Source organism: Bufo bufo, chromosome 1 (genome assembly GCF_905171765.1).
Source record: "Bufo bufo chromosome 1, aBufBuf1.1, whole genome shotgun sequence".
Taxonomy (NCBI): Eukaryota; Metazoa; Chordata; class Amphibia; order Anura; family Bufonidae; genus Bufo; species Bufo bufo.
In genome coordinates, this window is record NC_053389.1 from 20,365,736 (window position 1) to 20,387,477 (window position 21,742).

At 46.3% G+C, this 21,742-nt stretch overlaps 1 protein-coding gene and 1 long non-coding RNA gene across 2 annotated transcripts in view; one reads left to right on the top strand and one right to left on the bottom strand.

The window, feature by feature from the left end:
- Positions 1-1,511, top strand: part of LOC120992188 (B-cell receptor CD22-like) — an 87,229-nt gene extending 85,718 nt beyond the window's left edge. Inside the window, exon 11 of the mRNA XM_040420992.1 lies at positions 1,026-1,511. Coding sequence (XP_040276926.1) covers positions 1,026-1,145 — 120 coding nt within the window. The 3' untranslated portion in view covers positions 1,146-1,511. The remainder of the gene's footprint in view (positions 1-1,025) is intronic.
- LOC120992199 lies at positions 1,404-12,701 on the bottom strand. The gene is made up of 3 exons (XR_005776937.1): positions 12,691-12,701; positions 11,454-11,455; positions 1,404-1,526 (listed from the first exon to the last, which is right to left on the bottom strand). It is a non-coding gene; the product is annotated as an uncharacterized LOC120992199 (long non-coding RNA).
- Positions 12,702-21,742: the final 9,041 nt, after the last annotated feature.

Genomic DNA, 21,742 nt, shown 5'->3' on the forward strand with positions numbered 1-21,742 from the left:
TTTCGGCAGTCCGTGTGCCATATTCTAAAATCTGCTCCAGCTCATAGTTTATTTCTGGTGTAAATGCTGATAAATCAGGGAAAAGGGGCCAATGGCCACACCCATGCACCACCCTCACCACCTCTTCTTTTTGGAAACTGATGAGGGTAGCATAAAAACTCCAGTTGCAACTAGTTTTAGTTGCAATGGGTTTATAATGATACAAAGCTTTCACAACATTTTAACTCCAAAAAACTGGTTTAGGAAGATGGTAAACTTCCCCCTTTGTGCCTCAGGACTGTCTACTGAGAATTTAGGTAAACCTACTGCTCATGGATCCACAACTGTTATTAGCACTTACTACTTATTCTTTGACTAATGTGAATACCACCTTCATCGAAATAGCAGATTCTTAGTACCGGTATCATGGAACTACATTATCATAGTCATTAGAGATGAGCGAATTTCTTCAAAGTTCGATTTGGCTGATTCGCAGAACTTCACAAAAAAATTTGCTTAGTGATGAATTACTTCGTCACGAAGCGCATTTTTTTGTAAATAGCGGGTGCAATGACAGGGAGCTGCGATAGCGCCACCCCCATCATTGTACCCCTCAGATGCCGCATTCATACATGATCGTGGCATCTGAGTGTAAAATTAACAATACAAAAAAACTTACTTACCGCCTCCATTTGCTCGCGACTGGCCAGGCGCCGGCGTGATGATGTAATCTCGCGCCCCATGGGATTTTGGCCGAGATCTTCAAGCAAGATGGAGGTTGGCGGCCTGTTGCGAGCAAAGAGAGGAGGTAAGTTTGAATTTTTTGGTTCTTTATACTATTTCAGGTTCAATCGATTCACTGACGCGAAGCACGAGGACATTTGGCTTCTAGGCTAATCAAATTTATCCTGAAATTCGTATTGAATTCCACTTCGTGGGATTCGATTCGCTCATCTCTAATAGAAATACCTGGAGCATCACCTGAATGTCTTTGACCAACCAGGAGACAATTCTCATTAAAATTCTTTAAATGTTATATTTCACAGGTCATGCAGCCAACAAATGAAGTGGAATATTCTGATATCTGCCATGTTCAACATGACCGTATGACTTCATCCAGGGTTGATTATGGACACAATGTGGAGTATGCAACTTTAAGACTTTAAAAAAATGACTTTTCTTGTAAAAGGAGGATCAATTGAATCAATTATGATATAATTTGAATATTGATTAAAGACCAAAAAAATAACAGCCCACTCTACGCAGAACAAGTTCTAACACAGCAGGAATCTGGGTCAAATAATCAAAGTTAATCAAAAAATGTAATTACTCTATTAAAACCATAAAAAACCATACACAAAAAAAAACTCAAGTCTAGGATAACAGATCCACACAATGCAACACAAAGTAGATACTTAGTGGTGCAAAAAGTAGCATACAAGTCACACAGAGATTATGAATAAACTCTCCGTAAAGGGGAGTAAATATTAAAATTAGTCACCATTAAAATGCAGTAGCTAAATCCAACCTTGATGAAGATGAAGACACTACTTCCAAAGCATTTAGTAACATTTTAACTAAATTTGCCAGAAGCGCTGGCATTTAGTGGTGGGTGTCGACCACCAGTTTGATTTCTTTCACCACATTTATGCATTTTAGGTGTTTTTATTGCGTTAATTTGCCAAAAAATGTTGAATATCCCGATAAAAGAAGCAAACAACTGCTCTCCAAAATAATTCTTTGATTTTCTACTAATCTCTAACTCGGCGAATTAACTCTACAACATCTATTGATGATGCTCCTAATGAAGGGAAAATACTTCACTGCTATAGATCATCATGAATTACGATCATCTTTCTAAGCTGGTTTGGATGGATGTCCATAGTCTGCTATGGTCTCATAATGAGTCTCTGTTTACGGTACCTTTTTGTTTGAAGATGAGAATCCACAAGACAAAATCTTGACATCCACCATTTTCTCAATTTTATTTTCTTTGCTTTACTCTTCTGGACAGTTTTGATAATTCCTCCAATTTTGCTTGAGTTTTGTTTTTTATAATAAAAAATAATGGCAAAAATAACACAATGACCTTATTCTGTGGGTTAAAATGATTACAGGGATAAAATAAACTCAAAGTTTCCATTATGTTTTACTTTTTTTATAAAATAAACAACCTTTTGTAAATAAATTGCATTGTGTGGTCATATTCTGGCACCAATAATCGTTAGATGGGGCTGTGTGAGGGATCATCGTTGGTGGTAAGAACTTTTGTTTTTATTGATATAATTTTGGGTAACATGCAACTAGGGTCGAGCGAATCGAAGTATCCAAAGTGGACTTCAATCCGAATTTCAGGAAAAATTAAATTTTCCGCAAAGCCAAATTTTCCCGTGCTTCGTGGTAACAAATAAAATTTCCCTAAAAAGGTGGTAACAAAAAACATACCTCATCCATTTGAGCACAAAGAGTTTGCCATGGCCATCTTGATTGAAGATCCATTACGAAATCTTGTGCTCGGTGACGTATGACGTCACGTCAGCCTGCATGACGACGTCATCGAGCCGCGCGCAAGGATCTTCATTCAAGATGGATAAGGTATTATTATTTTTTTAACAGATTAACCCCTGAAAGCCCTCAATATTATTCTGAGATGCCAATGTCAGAGATGAACGTGGCATCTGATGGGTTCAATGACATGGGGGGGCGGCGCAATTGCTGTTCCCATCATTGCGCTGGCTACTTACAAAGAAATGTGTTTTGTGACAGTAATTCGCCACAAAATTAATTTATTTGTGAAATCCGGGAAACAGCTGAATAACATTTTCCTAAAATTCGCTTAACATTACCTGCAACATTTTGATCATGTTTTATTAAATAGTTTTTTGGTGGGCATGGTCACAAAAATCAATTCTGGCTGCAGAAAGCCTCTATAGTGGTGTACAACACTGTGCCTTTCAGTAACACGCATAGGGAGTCTGCTTTGGTAGTGAAATAAAACTGGGAGTCTGTATGATATGCAGATGACAGGCGTCGCTTTTAGAATCACTGCACACTTCACTTATTTGGGCAGTCTCGGGGCCAAAACTGACCAAATAACTCAAGTATGAACTCAGCCTTACAGGTCAATGTTAGCGCCAAGAAGAAGCGCACTCCTTTCACACTGTCATCAGTGGAGTCAACATAGATGTCTATAGAACCTGTTCTATTAAATCTTATACAAGTAGAGCCCCCTGACAGAGTGTAAAGGGTCAATGAAAAAGACCGGCACTCGCTGTTGATAATTCTTTCTTTGTATTTATTCAGTCACATGTACAGGCAATAAGTGACGCGTGCGTTTCGGTGCTGCCGCACCTTCCTCAGACTTATCGAGTGTAAAGGGTGTCAGCAGTAAGTTTGTGTTGATGTCACTTATTATTTTGCCCTTCCTCTAATTTGTCAGAACAATAACCGGTTCCTGTATGTGGTGCATCAGCCTTCACTCGGTCAGCATTTGGTCAGTAGTGATGAGTGGCAGGGGTCATATTCGAATTCGCAATATTTTGCGAATATTTTGTAGAATATCCATCGAATATTTGCAGATTCGAATATTCGTTATATTCTACGATTTTTTTACTCGAAAAATCGGCAAGGTAATGATGTAATATGCAAATTTTTGCATTGCAAATTTTCGTAATGCAAATTTTTGTGCGAATTTTTCAATTTACAACTATGAGACAAAGAAGATTATAGCACTATATTAGCTAAATTGCTCTATATTGGTTTTTTTTTTTTGAATATTCGCTATATTGCTATAACTTCGTTTTTTCAAATATTCGTAATATTCTAAAACAAGAATATATAGCAATATAGCGAATATTCGAAAAAAAAAAAGCGAATATAGAGCAATTTAGCTAATGTAGTTGTAAGTTCGCAAACAACACTACTCCTAAAGTCAAATATACTGCAGCCTTCTCATTGGCCCACAAGCTAGAAGCAGGGAGGGATCATGTGTACTGATTAAAAAAAAAATTGAATATTCGAAATTACGAATATATATCACTATATTCAAAATATTCACAAATTTTCAAAATACCTATATTCGCTATAAAAATTTTAAATTCGAATATTCACCAACACTATTGGTCAGTAATCCATAAGTATTGCTAATGCCCAAAAAAAACAGGAGTGGACCCAAAACAGAGATGACACGTGAATGGAATATTTGTGTTCTGTACCCACTCCTGATTTAGGTTACCAAATTACAAGCCAATTCTGATGGGACCATACAAGCCTTACAGATGCTACACAGACAGGATCCATTGTGCATCTCACTTTTCCTTCCTTATGAGAGATCAGAAGAAGGGTCAATTAAATGATGATGTCAGCCAGGCCGAAATTCTAAATAGTGGCCCAGTCATGAAGTGGGGAGAGTGGGAACAGCATGAGAAGACCACAGAGTGGCCCAATGACAGAGTCTGGAGGTGGCAGCAGCATTAGGAGGCTGTAGAGTGGCACAATTACAGAGTGTGGAGGTGGCAGCGGCATAAGCAGAACACAGAGTGGCACAATGACAGAGTCTGGAGGTGGCTGCAGCATGAAGAGGCAGCAGAGTGGCACAATGACAGAGTCTGAAGGTGGCTGCAGCATGAGGAGGGCGCAGAGTGGAAGAATGACAGAGTCTGGAGGTGGCGGCATCATTATAAGGTCGCAGAGTGGCACAATGACAGAATCTGGAGGTGGCAGCAGCATTAGGAGGCCGCAGAGTGGCACAATGACAGAGTGTGGAGGTGGCAGCAGCATGAGCAGACCACACAGTGGCACAATTACAGAGTGTGGAGGTGGCAGCAGCATGAACAAACCACAGAGTAGCACAATGACAGAGTCTGGAGGTGGCAACAGCATGAGGAGGCCACAGAGTGGCACAAAGAAAGAGTCTGGAGGTGGCAGCAGCATGAGGAGGCCGCAGAGTGGCACAATGACAGAGTCTGGAGGTGGCTGCAACATGAGGAGGCTGAAGAGTGGCACAATGACAGAGACTGGAGGTGGCAGCAGCATGAGGAGGCCATAGAGTGGCACAATGATAGAATCTGGAGGTGTCAGCAGCATGAGCAGACCACAGAGTGGCACAATTACATAGTGTGGAGGTGGCTGCAGCATTAGGAGGCTGCAGAGTGGCACAATGACAGAATCTGGAGGTGGCAGCAGCATGAGGAAACCACAGAGTGGCACCAATACAGAGTGTGAAGGTGGCAGCAGCATGAGCAGACCACAGAGTGGCACAATAAGACAATCTGGAGGAGGCAGCAGCATGAGGATGCAGCAGAGTATCATAATGACAGAGTCTGGAGGTGGCAGCAGCATGAAGAGGCCGCAGAGTGACACAATGACAGAATCTGGAGGTAGCAGCAGCATTAAGAGGCCGCAGAGTGGCACAATGACATAGTGTGCAGGTGGCAGCAGCATGAGCAGACCACACAGTTGCACAATTACAGAGTGTGGAGGTGGCAGCAGCATGAACAATCCACAGAGTAGCACAATGACAGAGTCTAGAGGTGGCAACAGCATGAGGAAGCCGTAGAGTGGCACAATGACAGAGTCTGGAGGTGGCAGCAGCATGAGGAGGCCGCAGAGTGGCACAATGACAGAGTCTGGAGGTGGCTGCAGCATGAGGAGGCCGCAGAGTGGAAGAATTACAGAGTCTGGAGGTGGCGGCATCGTTAGGAGGCCACAGAGTGGCATAATTACAGAGTGTGGAGGTGGCAGCAGCATGAGCAGACCACAGAGTGGCATAGTAAAACAGTCTGGAGGTGGCTGCAGCATTAGGAGACTGCAGAGTGGCACAATGACAGAATCTGGAGGTGGCAGCAGCATGAGGAAACCACAGAGTGGCACCATTACAGAGTGTGAAGGTGGCAGCAGCATGAGCAGACCACAGAGTGGCACAATAAGACAATCTGGAGGTGGCAGCAGCATGAGGAGGCTGCAGAGTGTCACAATGATAGAGTCTAGAGGTGGCAGCAGCATGAAGAGGCTGCAGAGTGGCACAATGACAGAATCTGGAGGTGGCAGCAGCATTAGGAGGCCGCAGAGTGGCACAATGACAGAGTCTGCAGGTGGCAGCAGTATGAGCAGACCACAGAGTGGCACAATGACAGAATCTGGAGGTGCCTGCAGCATTAGGAGGCCGCAGAGTGGCACAATGACAGAGTCTGCAGGTGGCAGCAGTATGAGCAGACCACAGAGTGGCACAATGACAGAGTGTGGAGGTGGCAACAGCATGAGGAAGCCGTAGAGTGGCACAATGACAGAGTCTGGAGGTGGCAGCAGCATGAGGAGGCCGCAGAGTGGCACAATGACAGAGTCTGGAGGTGGCTGCAGCATGAGGAGGCCGCAGAGTGGAAGAATTACAGAGTCTGGAGGTGGCGGCATCGTTAGGAGGCCACAGAGTGGCATAATTACAGAGTGTGGAGGTGGCAGCAGCATGAGCAGACCACAGAGTGGCATAGTAAAACAGTCTGGAGGTGGCTGCAGCATTAGGAGACTGCAGAGTGGCACAATGACAGAATCTGGAGGTGGCAGCAGCATGAGGAAACCACAGAGTGGCACCATTACAGAGTGTGAAGGTGGCAGCAGCATGAGCAGACCACAGAGTGGCACAATAAGACAATCTGGAGGTGGCAGCAGCATGAGGAGGCTGCAGAGTGTCACAATGATAGAGTCTAGAGGTGGCAGCAGCATGAAGAGGCTGCAGAGTGGCACAATGACAGAATCTGGAGGTGGCAGCAGCATTAGGAGGCCGCAGAGTGGCACAATGACAGAGTCTGCAGGTGGCAGCAGTATGAGCAGACCACAGAGTGGCACAATGACAGAATCTGGAGGTGCCTGCAGCATTAGGAGGCCGCAGAGTGGCACAATGACAGAGTCTGCAGGTGGCAGCAGTATGAGCAGACCACAGAGTGGCACAATGACAGAGTGTGGAGGTAGCAGCAGCATTAGGAAGCCATAGAGTTGCAAGTTAACATAGTGTGGAGTAGTGATGGACGAACATCTGCCGGGACGGTTCGCGAACGCGATTTATTTTAATGGCTGGCGAACCTGAAAAACCTTCAGCTCATATTTGCAGCCAAGAAATAATTACTAAAAGTGCACAAATAGTCCCACAACATGGACAGTGACATACCAGATGTATCATTCGAATCTGCGATCTCCATTCATTATTTTTTTAAATGCAAAATATCGGCAATATAATTTTCGCGTATGCGCACACCAGTTATAATTATTTTTTTCCAATACCGTTTGTCACTGTGTGTAGCAGAGGGAACGCAGCAAAACAGCAAACAAATGCTGCAGTACCTAAATGCACTATATAGAAAGTATATTATTTGTATATACCCCGCTTCTATCAGTTTTTTTGGGGGGCGACTAGTATATCACACCAGCTATAATTATTTTTTCCAATACTGTTTGTCACTGTGTGTAGCAGAGGGAACGCAGCAAAACCGCAAACAAATGCTGCAGTACCCAAATGCACTATAAAGAAAGTATATTATTGGTATTGTGATAGTCTGTTATTGAGCTATTCTCAATCCACCCAAAATAAGCACGCTGTCTGAACAGCAACCTGTGATACTTGCAGTTTGCAGGCTCTGGACCTTCAGGGTCCCTCAGTGAGATGTGGCTTCTCTCACTCCCAGGAAGTTCTGAGCAAGTGTGTTGTCAGCCCAGTTTTCTAGCAACTCCCCAGGTGCAGCTCATCAGGACCCAGGCTTATTTTTTTTTAAAATCCTTTCCTAAATAACTTTCTTCAGCATATGCTAAGAACCTGGGAGACACATATACACCCTCAATTACTTCACCCTGTGAGACACCACAGTATATAACACCCCGCTTTTATCCGTTTTTTTGGGGGGGGCGACTAATATATCACACCAGTAGAGTTGAGCGGACGCCTGGATGCTCGGTCAATGGAGACCCGAACTTTTGAGCACTAAAATGGCTGTAAAAATGTCATGGAAAGGGCTAGAGGGCTGAAAATTGTATCAAAATGTGGTTAAGAGCATGACAAATGTGGATAGGGAAATGACTTTAAAAAACATAAAATAGGTAAAAATATAAAATAATAATCTTGATCTAGGAGGACGAGGTCCATATGGAGTAGAAGGTTGAGGAGGCGGTGGATGGAGGAGGTAGCCTACACTGCTTTTTGGTTTTAAATTTTATTTTTAAAATTAGGGTACACCCCAAAACATTGGGAAATATAACCTGTGATAACCCCCTCCAGTCATGCTAAACACACGTTCAGACAATACACTGGCTGCAGGGCAGGCCAGCACCTCCAAGGGGTAAAGGGCAAGCTCAGGCCATGTGCCCAATTTGGAGACCGAGAAGTTGCAGGGGCTGACCCCTGTCAGTCAGTTCGTGTAGGCGTGTGCACACTTAGTGCCCCACCATGTCGCACGTCCCCGTGATGTTCACGATCCAATTTGATATCTGCTCTATCAACTTTCGATGTTCTTTTATGAGCCTACCATGGTGATCACGGGTGGCGGGGAATCAGGGTTCCAGGTCAGAGAGGGAGCGTGAGAAAGAGGGAAAGTTTAAGCATTGAATAAAAGGATGCGGCGCACATTAATTACTGAATAATTTATTAAATTTTATTCCCTGTCACCTACCCATAACAGGTGTTTATTCACGTCTAAAATTGTATAATGTTAACCCAAGAATGTAACAGAAAAATTATTGAAATTTATTAAGCTGTCAACTAGGTAGAGGAGGGGTATATTACACCCAAAAATTGGTGAATTTCACCAAAAAATGTAACTGACAATTTTTTTTTTTTTAAAACCTGTCTACTAGGTATAGCAGTAGTACATCGCACCCAAAAATTGGTGAATTTACAATGTAAGTCAATGGGGACAGATCCGTTTGAAGATGACACTATATGGCTCAATCTTCAAATGGATCCGTCCCCCATTGACTTTCAATGTAAAGTCTGGACGGATCCGTCTGAACTACTTTCACACATAGAATTTTTTCTAAGCTATAATGCAGGCAGATCCGTTCTGAACGGATCCAAATGTCTGCTTAATAGGAGCGGATCCGTCTGTGCAGACAGCAGACGGATCCGCTCTGAATGCTAGTGTGAAAGTAGCCTAACATGCGTCACTTTATGTGGTAATAGCTTTGGAACACTTTTGCTTATCCAAGCCATTCTGAGATTGTTTTCTCGTGACACATTGTACTTCATGACAGTCATAAATTTGAGTCAATATATATCACCTTTATTTATGAAAAAATCCCAAATTTACCAAAAAATTTTTAAAATTTGCAATTTTCAAAATTTCAATTTCTCTGCTTCTAAAACAGAAAGTGATACCTCATAAAATATTTATTACATAACATTCCCCATATGTCTACTTTATGTTGGCATCATTTTGGAAATGTTATTTTATTTTTTTAGGATGTTACAAGGCTTAGAAGTTTAGAAGCAATTCTTAAAATATTTAAGAAAATTTCCAAAACCCACTTTTTAAGGACCAGTTCAGGTCTGAAGTCACTTTGTGGGGCTTACATAGTGGAAACCCCCCAAAAATTACCCCATTGTAGAAACTACACCCCTCAAGTTACTTAAAACCAATTTTACAAACGTTGTTAACCCTTTAGGTGTTCCACAAGAATTAAAGGAAAATGGAGATGAAATGGAGGCGGCTCAGGAATGGAGCCGCCGCCATCACACACAGAAGGGGGACCGATCGGGGGCAGCGCTGGAAAGGGGGAGGGGGGGCAGCATTTTACAAATTACAGATCGGGGCAGGAGGGGGCGGACCGCATCGGGGGCAGGATAAGAAGAAGGACAAGGACAAGAAGGGGGCACAGATCAGAGGCTTCATAAAGAGGGCACAGATCAGAGGCTTCAAGAAGGGGGCACAGATCGGGGGCTTCAAGAAGGGGACACAGATCGGGGGCTTCAAGAAGGGGCACAGATCGGGGGCTTCAGGACACATTACCTGATTTCAGGCTCTGATCTGCAGAGCGCAGATCAGAGCCTGAAACCGGCATTTTTTCATTGCCGCGATCCGATTGGTTAGTCTGCACAGACTAACCAATCGGATCGATTGCCGGCAAGGGGCCACTCTAATTGGTCCCTTGCCGGCATTACTGCACTGTATGCTGTCCGTGATAGCAGCAGGGCAGGGGCAGAAGCTTTAATCCAAGCGCTTTGCAGCGCTTGGATTAAAGAGCTGCCAGACTGTTTATATACGTGGTAGCTGAACGGGGTATGTGCAACTATCACGTATATATACAGATTGCAGTCGTGAAGGGGTTAACCTGTCTACTAGGTATAGCAGTGGTACAGCACACCCAAATATTGGTGAATTAAACCGGAAAATGTAAATGATAATTTTTTTGTGTTTAAACTGTCTACTAGGTATAGCAGTGGTACTATACACCCAAAAAATTGTTAATTTCACCAGAAAATGTAACTGACATATTTTTTTTTTTAACTGGCCTACTAGGTATAGCAGTGGTACTATACACCCAAAAATTGGTTAATTTCACCCGAAAATGTAAATGACAATTTTTTATATATTTTTTTTAACCGGCCTACTAGGTATAGCAGTGGTACTATACACCCAAAAATTGGTGAATTTCACCCGAAAATATAAATGACAATATATATTTTTTTTAACTTGCCTACTAGGTATAGCAGTGGTACTGTACACCCAGAAATTGGTTAATTTCACCCGAAAATGTAAATTATAATTTTTTTTTTTAAACTGGCCTACTAGGTATAGCAGTGGTACTACAGGGAGTGCAGAATTATTAGGCAAGTTGTATTTTTGAGGATTAATTTTATTATTGAACAACAACCATGTTCTCAATGAACCCAAAAAACTCATTATTATCAAAGCTGAATATTTTTGGAAGTAGTTTTTAGTTTGTTTTTAGTTTTAGCTATTTTAGGGGGATATCTGTGTGTGCAGGTGACTATTACTGTGCATAATTATTAGGCAACTTAACAAAAAACAAATATATACCCATTTCAATTATTTATTTTTACCAGTGAAACCAATATAACATCTCAACATTCACAAATATACATTTCTGACATTCAAAAACAAAACAAAAACAAATCAGTGACCAATATAGCCACCTTTCTTTGCAAGGACACTCAAAAGCCTGCCATCCATGGATTCTGTCAGTGTTTTGATCTGTTCACCATCAACATTGCGTGCAGCAGCAACCACAGCCTCCCAGACACTGTTCAGAGAGGTGTACTGTTTTCCCTCCTTGTAAATCTCACATTTGATGATGGACCACAGGTTCTCAATGGGGTTCAGATCAGGTGAACAAGGAGGCCATGTCATTAGATTTTCTTCTTTTATACCCTTTCTTGCCAGCCACACTGTGGAGTACTTGGACGCGTGTGATGGAGCATTGTCCTGCATGAAAATCATGTTTTTCTTGAAGGATGCAGACTTCTTCCTGTATACTGCTTGGAGAAGGTGTCTTCCAGAAACTGTCAGTAGGACTGGGAGTTGAGCTTGACTCCATCCTCAACCCGAAAAGGCCCCACAAGCTCATCTTTGATGGTACCAGCCCAAACCAGTGCTCCACCTCCACCTTGCTGGCGTCTGAGTCGGACTGGAGCTCTCTGCCCTTTACCAATCCAGCCACGGGCCCATCCATCTGGCCCATCAAGACTCACTCTCATTTCATCAGTCCATAAAACCTTAGAAAAATCAGTCTTGAGATATTTCTTGGCCCAGTCTTGACGTTTCAGCTTGTGTGTCTTGTTCAGTGGTGGTCGTCTTTCAGCCTTTCTTACCTTGGCCATGTCTCTGAGTATTGCACACCTTGTGCTTTTGGGCACTCCAGTGATGTTGCAGCTCTGAAATATGGCCAAACTGGTGGCAAGTGGCATCTTGGCAGCTGCACGCTTGACTTTTCTCAGTTCATGGGCAGTTATTTTGCGCCTTGGTTTTTCCACACGCTTCTTGCGACCCTGTTGACTATTTTGAATGAAACGCTTGATTGTTCGATGATCACGCTTCAGAAGCTTTGCAATTTTAAGAGTGCTGCATCCCTCTGCAAGATATCTCACTATTTTTGACTTTTCTGAGCCTGTCAAGTCCTTCTTTTGACCCATTTTGCCAAAGGAAAGGAAGTTGCCTAATAATTATGCACACCTGATATAGGGTGTTGATGTCATTAGACCACACCCCTTCTCATTACAGAGATGCACATCACCTAATATGCTTAATTGGTAGTAGGCTTTCGAGCCTATACAGCTTGGAGTAAGACAACATGCATAAAGAGGATGATGTGGTCAAAATACTCATTTGCCTAATAATTCTGCACGCAGTGTATACACCCAAAAATGTGTTAATTTCACCAGAAAATCTAACTGACAATTTTTTTTTTTTTTAAACCTGTCTACTTGGTATAGCAGTGGTATTATACACCCAAAAATTGATGACTTTCACCAGAAAATGTAACTGACAAAGTAGTGAAATGATATAAAATAAAATACGTACAAATAAAATTTTTTATTTTATTTATGAGTTGGAGTTCCATATGGAGTAGGAGTTTGAGGAGGCGGTGTAGGTGGAAGCGGCGGTGGAGGAGGACGAGGTAGCCAACACAGGGTTTTGGTTTAAATTATATTTTTTTTTATTAGGGTACACTCTAAAAGAGTATTAAATATCCAAAATTGCGCTGTAGTATAACAATGGCTGGTTAATGCCGGTATACATGTCTATTCTGCACAACATACGGACAAGTCCTGAGGGATCCATGCCTGGTTCATTTTAATGAACGGGAGCTTGTCCACATTGGCTGTGGACAGGCGGCTACACTTGTCTGTGATGACGCCCCCTGCCGTGCTAAACACACGTTCAGATAATACACTGGCTGCAGGGCAGGCCAGCACCTCCAAGGAGTAAAGGGCAAGCTCAGGCCATGTGCCTAATTTGGAGACCCAGAAGTTGAAGGGGGGGGGGACCCGTCATTCAGTACGTGTAGGCGTGTGCACACATACTGCTCCACAATGTTGGTGAAATTCTGCCTTCTGCTAAGACGTTCCATATCAGCTGGTGGTGCTGACAAAGCTTTTCCACATTTTGGTCCTTGCTAACCCTGCCTTCTGAGGTGCTGGGGTGTGCCCCAGCTGCGTTGGCAACCTCTTCCTCGTCCTCTGCCTTTGCCTTGTGCTTCCACTGTGCCCCTGCTGTCAGGTGGGAATGCCACCAGTGTGTCTACCAGCGTGCTCTTGTACTCGTGCATCTTACGATCACGCTTCAGTGACGGAATTAAGGACGGTATGTTGTCCTTGTAAAGGGGATTTAGCAGTGTGGCCACCCAGTAATCAGCACAAGTTAGAATTTGGGCAACTCGGCGGTCGTGGCGGAGACACTGCAGCATGTAATCGCTCATGTGTGCTAGGCTGCCCAAAGGCAACGAAAAGCTGTCTTCTGTGGGAGGTGTATCGTCTGTGTCCTCTGTATCCCCCCATCCACGCACCAGTGATGGCCATGAGCTGGTCTGGGTGCCACCCTGCTGTGAACATGATTCCTCCTCCTCCATCTCCTCCTCCTCATCCTCCACCTCCTCATCCTCCAGAACTGTGCCCTGGCTGGACAATTGTGAACCTTGGGTTTGTGGGTGCAGGAACCCACCCTCGGAGCCACTTGGGAATGACTGGCCTGAAACCCACCGAAATGATCCCTCTTCCTCCTCCTGCTGTGCCACATCCTCTTCCATCATCGCCAGGAGCGTTTTTTCAAGGAGGCATAGAAGTGGGATAGTAACGCTGAGAACGGCATTATCGGCACTGGCCATGTTGGTGGAGTACTCGAAACAGCGCAACAAGGAACACAGGTCTCGCATGGAGGCCCAGTCATTGGTGGTGAAGAGGTGCTGTTCCGCCATGCGACTCACCCGTGGTGCAGCTGAAACTCCACTATCGCCTGCTGCTGCTCGCACAGTCTGGCCAGTATGTGCAAGGTGGAGTTCCACCTTGTGGGCACGTCGCATATGAGGCGGTGAGCGGGAAGGCCGAAGTTACGCTGCAGCGCTGACAGGCGAGCAGCAGAAGGGTGAGAATGCCGAAAGCGCGCACAGACGGCCCGCACTTTATGCAGCAGCTCTGACATATCGGGGTAATTTTTAGGGAATCTCTGCACCACCAAATTCAGCACATGCGCCAGGCAAGGGATGTGCGTCAAACCGGCTAGTCCCAGAGCTGCTACGAGATTTCGCTCATTATCGCACACCACCAGGCCGGGCTTGAGGCTGATTGGCACAAACCACTCATCGGTCTGTTGTTCAAGGCCCGTCCACAGCTCCTGCGCGGTGTGGGGTTTCTTCCCCAAACAGATTAGTTTTAAAACTGCCTGCTGTCGTTTACCCCTGGCTGTGCTGAATTTGGTGGTGAAGGTGTTACGCTGACCGGATGAGGAGCTGGTAGAGGATGAGGAAGCAGAGTAGGAGGTGGAAGAAACAGGAGGCAAACTGAAGCACACTGCAATCCTCGATAGGGGAAGGACATGCGCCAAACTGCTATCCGCCTCAGGCCCAGCTGCCACTGCATTTACCCAGTGTGCTGAGATATAACGGCCCTGACTGTGCTTACTGGTCCACGTATCCGTAGTCAGGTGCACCTTACCACAGATGGCGTTGCGTAGTGCACACCTGATTTTGTCCCCTACTTAGTTGTGCAGGGAAAGGATGGCTTACCTTGAAATGTAGTGGCGGCTGGGCATGACGTACTGTGGGACAGCCACCGCCATAAGGCCTTTAAAACTATCCGTCTCCACCAGACGGAATGACAACATTTCAAAGGCCAGTAATTTAGAAATGCCGGCATTCAGGGCTAGGGATCGCGGGTGGGTAGGGGGGTACTTCCTCTTCCTCTCCAGCGTTTGGGAGATGGAGAGCTGAACGCTTCCTTGGGACATTGTGGAGATGCTTGGTGACCCAGGTGTTGGTGTTGCTGGCAGATCCTCTTTTTGCAGGGTGGCAGGTGGCACTGTCACTCCAGAGGTGGATGAAGAGGCCGAGACTGCAGCAGAAGAGGAAGCAGGAGGAGCCAGAGAACTTTCTTGTTTTGTGAGGTGTCTACTTTACTGCAGCTCGTGCTTTGCACTTAAATGCCTGGTCATGCAGGTTGTGCTCAGGTTGAGAACGTTTATGCCTCGCTTCAGGCTCTGATTGCACAGCGTGCAAACCACTCGTGTCTTGTCGTCAGCACATTGTATGAAGAACTGCCACGCCAGGGAACTCCTTGGAGCTGACTTTGGTGTGCTTGGTCCCTTGCTGCGGTGGGCAGTAGGAGGCGTACTGTCTATAGGACGGCCGCTCCGCTTTTGCACCCTGCTATCTCTTCTGCTGTGCTGGTGGCTCTGTGCGAACACAGCCTCTTTCTCCGAACTACATAGGTCACTCGCATGACCTTGATTCCATGTAGGGTTGAGGACTTCATCGTCCTCCACATCATCTTCCACCCAGTCTTCACCCCTGCCTTCCTTGTCGGTCTGCACACTTTCGAAAGCCCCAGCAGTTAGCACCTGTGTTTCGTCATCATCCGAGACGTGCTGCGATGGTCCTCCCATGTACTCATTTTGAAAGATAAGTGGTTGGGCATTGGTGCACTCAATCTCTTCCACTTCTGGGGCAGGGCTAGGTGGATGGCCCTTGGAAACCCTGCTAACAGAGTCATCAAAAAGCAGAAGAGACTGCTGCATGACTTGGGGCTCAGACTGCTTGGCTGATTTGCAAGGGGGTGAGGTGAAAGACTGATGGACATCGGCTGCAGGTGCCAACTGTGGTCTTTCAGCATGAGACTGGGTGGGAGACAATGTGAAAGAACTGGATCCACTGTCAGCAACCTAATCTACTATCGCCTGAACATGTTCAGGCCTCACCATTCATAGAGCAGCATTAGGCCCGACCAAATACCGCTGCCGGTTCTGTCGCCTACTCGCACCTGAGGAAGGGGTTTCACTTGTGCGTGTAGCTGGCACAGATTGACCACGTCCTCTCCCTGCAAAAAGGAGCTCCACCAGCAGCACCACTACCTGGGCCTCGTCCCTTATTTGACCCTCTCCTCATATTTCTTGAAATTAGGATCTTGCCCTAAATGGGTGTTTAATTAATAGTAGAATAGAACAACAGTATGTAAAGGGTGTATCTCACACGGCCTGAACCAGACTCAATTAAAGATTTCTTTGCCCAATATGGCTGTATTTCAAATGCCTGAATCAAACCCCTGTATGTAAAGGGTGTATCTCACACTGCCTGAACCACTGTAGGCCTGAATTTAATATTGGTGCACCAAATGGCGGTATGTCAAATCTCTGAATCTAACCCAAATGTATTAAGGGTGTATCTGACAATGACATATGCAGCAAAGGCTTCCAAATAAACTTTTTTTGCCCAACTGGGTGTTTGTTTAATAACTCAATATGGCAGCAGTATATAACCCAGGAATTTCAAACGTGCTTATGCTGCAAGGACTGAAATATTGTGTATTTTAGCCCCAAAAAGGGTGTTTTATTAATAAAAGAATATAATTAGAGTTGAGCGAACACCTGGATGTTCGGGTTCGAGAAGTTGGGCCGAATTTCCTGGAAATGTTCAGGTTCGGGATCCGAACCCGACCCGAACTTCGTCCCGAACCCCATTGAAGTCAATGGGGACCCGAACTTTTCGGCACTAAAAAGGCTGTAAAACAGCCCAGGAAAGGGCTAGAGGGGTGCAAAAGGCAGCAAAATGTAGTTAAATCCCCTGCAAACAAATGTGGATAGGGAAATTAATTAAAATTAAAATAAAATAAATAAAAATTAACCAATATCAATTGGAGAGAGGTCCCATAGCAGAGAATCAGGCTTCATGTCAGCAGAGAATCAGTCTTCATGTCATAGCAGAGAATCAGGCTTCACGTCACCCAAAACTGGAACAGTCCATTGTCATATATTTAGGCCCCGGCACCCAGACAGAGGAGAGAGGTCCCATAACAGAGATTCAGGCTTCATGTCAGCAGAGAATCAGTCTTCATGTCATAGCAGAGAATCAGGCTTCATGTCACCCACCACTGGAACAGGCCACTGTCAGATATTTTTAGGCCCCGGCACCCAGACAGAGGAGAGAGGTCCCATAACAGAGATTCAGGCTTCATGTCAGCAGAGAATCAGTCTTTATGTCATAGCAGAGAATCAGGCTTCATGTCACCCACCACTGGAACAGGCCACTGTCAGATATTTTTAGGCCCCGGCACCCAGACAGAGGAGAGAGGTCCCATAACATAGAATCTGGCTTCATGTCAGCAGAGAATCAGTCTTCATGTCATAGCAGAGAATCATGCTTCACGTCACCCAACATTGGAACAGTCCATTGTCATATAATTTAGGCCCCGACACCCAGACAGAGGAGAGAGGTCCCATAACATAGAATCTGGCTTCATGTTAGCGACTCAGCAGAGAATCAGTCTTCATGTCATAGCAGAGAATCAGGCTTCATGTCACCCACCACTGGAACAGGCCACTGTCAGATATTTTTAGGCCCCGGCACCCAGACAGAGGAGAGAGGTCCCATAACAGAGATTCAGGCTTCATGTCAGCAGAGAATCAGTCTTCATGTCATAGCAGAGAATCAGGCTTCTCGTCACCCACCACTGGAACAGGCCACTGTCAGATATTTTTAGGCCCCGGCACCCAGACAGAGGAGAGGTTCATTTAACTTTGGGTTGCCCCGCAATATAATGGTAAAATGAAAATAAAAATAGGATTGAATGAGGAAGTGCCCAGGAGTACAATAATATATTGTTAAGGGGAGGTAGTTAATGTCTAATCTGCACAAGGGATGGACAGGTCCTGTGGGATCCATGCCTGGTTCATTTTTATGAACGTCAGCTTGTCCACATTGGCTGTAGACAGGCGGCTGCGTTTGTCTGTAATGACGCCCCCTGCCGTGCTGAATACACGTTCAGACAAAACGCTGGCCGCCGGGCAGGCCAGCACCTCCAAGGCATAAAAGGCTAGCTCTGGCCACGTGGACAATTTGGAGACCCAGAAGTTGAATGGGGCCGAACCATCAGTCAGTACGTGGAGGGGTGTGCACAGGTACTGTTCCACCATGTTATTGAAATGTTGCCTCCTGCTAACACGTTCCGTATTAGGTGGTGGTGCAGTTAGCTGTGGCGTGGTGACAAAACTTTTCCACATCTCTGCCATGCTAACCCTGCCCTCAGAGGAGCTGGCCGTGACACAGCTGCGTTGGCGACCTCTTGCTCCTCCTCTGCCTTCGCCTTGGGCTTCCACTTGTTCCCCTGTGACATTTGGGAATGCTCTCAGTAGCGCGTCTACCAACGTGCGCTCGTACTCGCGCATCTTACTATCACGCTCCAGTGCTTGAAGTAAGGTGGGCACATTGTCTTTGTACCGTGGATCCAGCAGGGTGGCAACCCAGTAGTCCGCACACGTTAAAATGTGGGCAACTCTGCTGTCGTTGCGCAGGCACTGCAGCATGTAGTTGCTCATGTGTGCCAGGCTGCCCAGAGGTAAGGACAAGCTGTCCTCTGTGGGAGGCGTATCGTCATCGTCCTGCGTTTCCCCCCAGCCACGCACCAGTGATGAGCCCGAGCTGCGTTGGGTGCCACCCCGCTGTGAACATGCTTCATCCTCATCCTCCTCCAGCTCCTCCTCATCCTCGTCCTCCTCGTCCTCCAGTAGTGGGCCCTGTCTGGCCACATTTGTACCTGGCCTCTGCTGTTGCAAAAAACCTCCCACTTCGAAGAGACTGGCCTGAAAGTGCTAAAAATGACCCCTCTTCCTCCTCCTCCTCCTGGGCCACCTCCTCTTCCATCATCGCCCTAAGTGTTTTCTCAAGGAGACATAGAAGTGGTATTGTAACGCTGATAACGGCGTAATCGCCACTGGCCATGTTGGTGGAGTACTCGAAACAGCGCAAAAGGGCACACAGGTCTCGCATGGAGGCCCAGTCATTGGTGGTGAAGTGGTGCTGTTCCGCAGTGCGACTGACCCTTGCGTGCTGCAGCTGAAACTCCACTATGGCCTGCTGCTGCTCGCACAGTCTGTCCAGCATGTGCAAGGTGGAGTTCCACCTGGTGGGCACGTCGCATATGAGGCGGTGAGCGGGAAGGCCGAAGTTACGCTGTAGCGCAGACAGGCGAGCAGCGGCAGGATCTGAACGCCGGAAGCGCGAACAGACGGCCCACACTTTATGCAGCAGCTCTGACATGTCGGGGTAGTTGCGAATGAACTTCTGCACCACCAAATTCAGCACATGCGCCAGGCAAGGGATGTGCGTCAAACCGGCTAGTCCCAGAGCTGAACGAGATTTCGCCCATTATCGCACACCACCAGGCCGGGCTTGAGGCTCACCGGCAGCAACTACTCGTCGGTCTGTTGTTCTATACCCCCCCACAACTCCTGTGCGGTGTGGGGCCTGTCCCCCAAACATATGAGTTTCAGAACGGCCTGCTGACGTTTACCCCTGGCTGTGCTGAAGTTGGTGGTGAAGGTGTGTGGCTGACTGGATGAGCAGGTGGAACAAGAGGAGGAGGAAGCTGAGTAGGAGGAGGAGGAGACAGGAGGCAAAGAATGTTGCCCTGCGATCCTTGGCGGCGGAAGGACGTGCGCCAAACAGCTCTCCGCCTGGGGCCCAGCCGCCACTACATTTACCCAGTGTGCAGTTAGGGAGATATAGCGTCCCTGGCCGTGCTTACTGGTCCACGTATCTGTGGTTAGGTGGACCTTGCCACAGATGGCGTTGCGCAGTGCACACTTGATTTTATCGGATACTTGGTTGTGCAGGGAAGGCACGGCTCTCTTGGAGAAGTAGTGGCGGCTGGGAACAACATACTGTGGGACAGCAAGGGACATGAGCTGTTTGAAGCTGTGTGTGTCCACCAGCCTAAATGACAGCATTTCATAGGCCAGTAGTTTAGAAATGCTGGCATTCAGGGCCAGGGATTGAGGGTGGCTAGGTGGGAATTTACGCTTTCTCTCAAATGTTTGTGAGATGGAGAGCTGAACGCTGCCGTGTGACATGGTTGAGATGCTTGGTGACGCAGGTGGTGGTGTTGGTGGTACATCCCATGTTTGCTGGGCGGCAGGTGCCAACGTTTCTCCAGAGGCGGAGGAAGAGGCCGAGGCGGCGGCAGCAGCAGAAGAGGCCGAGGCGGCAGCAGCAGAAGAGGTAGCAGGGGGAGCCTGAGTGACTTCCTTGTTTTTAAGGTGTTTACTTCACTGCAGTTCATGCTTTGCATGCAGGTGCCTGGTCATGCAGGTTGTGCTAAGGTTCAGAACGTTAATGCCTCTCTTCAGGCTCTGATGGCACAGCGTGCAAACCACTCGGGCCTTGTCGTCAGCACATTGTTTGAAGAAGTGCCATGCCAGGGAACTCCTTTAAGCGGTCTTTGGGGTGCTCGGTCCCAGATGGCGGCGGTCAGTAGCAGGCGGGTGTTCTGCTTTTGCGCACTGCTCCCTCTTTGTCTTTTGCTACGCTGTTGGCTCGGTCTCACCACTGCCTCTTCCTCCGAACTGTGAAAGTCAGTGGCACGACCTTCATTCCATGTGGGGTCTAGGACCTCATCGTCCCCTGAATCGTCTTCCACCCAGTCTTGATCCCTGACCTCCTGTTCAGTCTGCACACTGCAGAAAGACGCAGCAGTTGGCACCTGTCTTTCGTCATCATCAGAGACATGCTGAGGTGGTATTCCCATGTCCTCATCATCAGGAAACATAAGTGGTTGTGCGTTAGTGCATTCTATTTCTTCCACCCCTGGGGAAAGGCTAGGTGGATGCCCTTGGGAAACCCTGCCAGCATAGTCTTCAAACAGCATAAGAGACTGCTGCATAACTTGAGGCTCAGACAGTTTCCCTGATATGCATGGGGGTGATGTGACAGACTGATGGGCTTGGTTTTCATGCGCCATCTGTGCGCTTTCTGCAGAAGACTGGGTGGGAGATAATGTGAACGTGCTGGATGCACTGTCGGCCACCCAATTGACTAATGCCTGTACCTGCTCAGGCCTTACCATCCTTAGAAATGCATTGGGCCCCAACAAATATCCCTGTAAATTCTGGCGGCTACTGGGACCTGAGGTAGTTGGTACACTAGGACGTGTGGCTGTGGCAGAACGGCCACGTCCTCTCCCAGCACCAGAGGGTCCACTAACACCACCACGACCATGTCCGCGTCCGCGTCCCTTACTAGATGTTTTCCTCATTGTTACCGTTCACCACAATAAGAAAAATATTATTCGGGCCAATGTATTGAATTCAAATTCAGGCCTTTTTTTACAGACACCTAACACTATCTGGCTATCTATTTAGGTACCGTATTACACTAATACAGGCACACCAGTAATGACAGATTTAGCTGAATATAAATTTGAGGCCTGTTATTTAGGCGCTGGGTGACAGGTATACGTTTACGGACAGAATTAGACTTGGATCTGCACAGTAGCGTGTGTGAAGTTATTGAGACTTACCCTATCAGCACCTTGAATCTAATATACCCTTTTAGGGATAGATTTAAAGTAGGCCTGATACAGCAGAAACCACTAATTTAGAGAATTGCAAAATTGGGAATTGTATTTCAACCCAGAACAAAAACTGTGCTTTGACGGACACTAAATAACTTGACCAGCTAAAGCAGTAATGACAGATTTGGATGAATATAAATGTGAGGCATATTTTTTAGGCGCTGGGTGACAGGTATACGTTTAATCACAGAATTAGATCTGCACTGTAGCGTG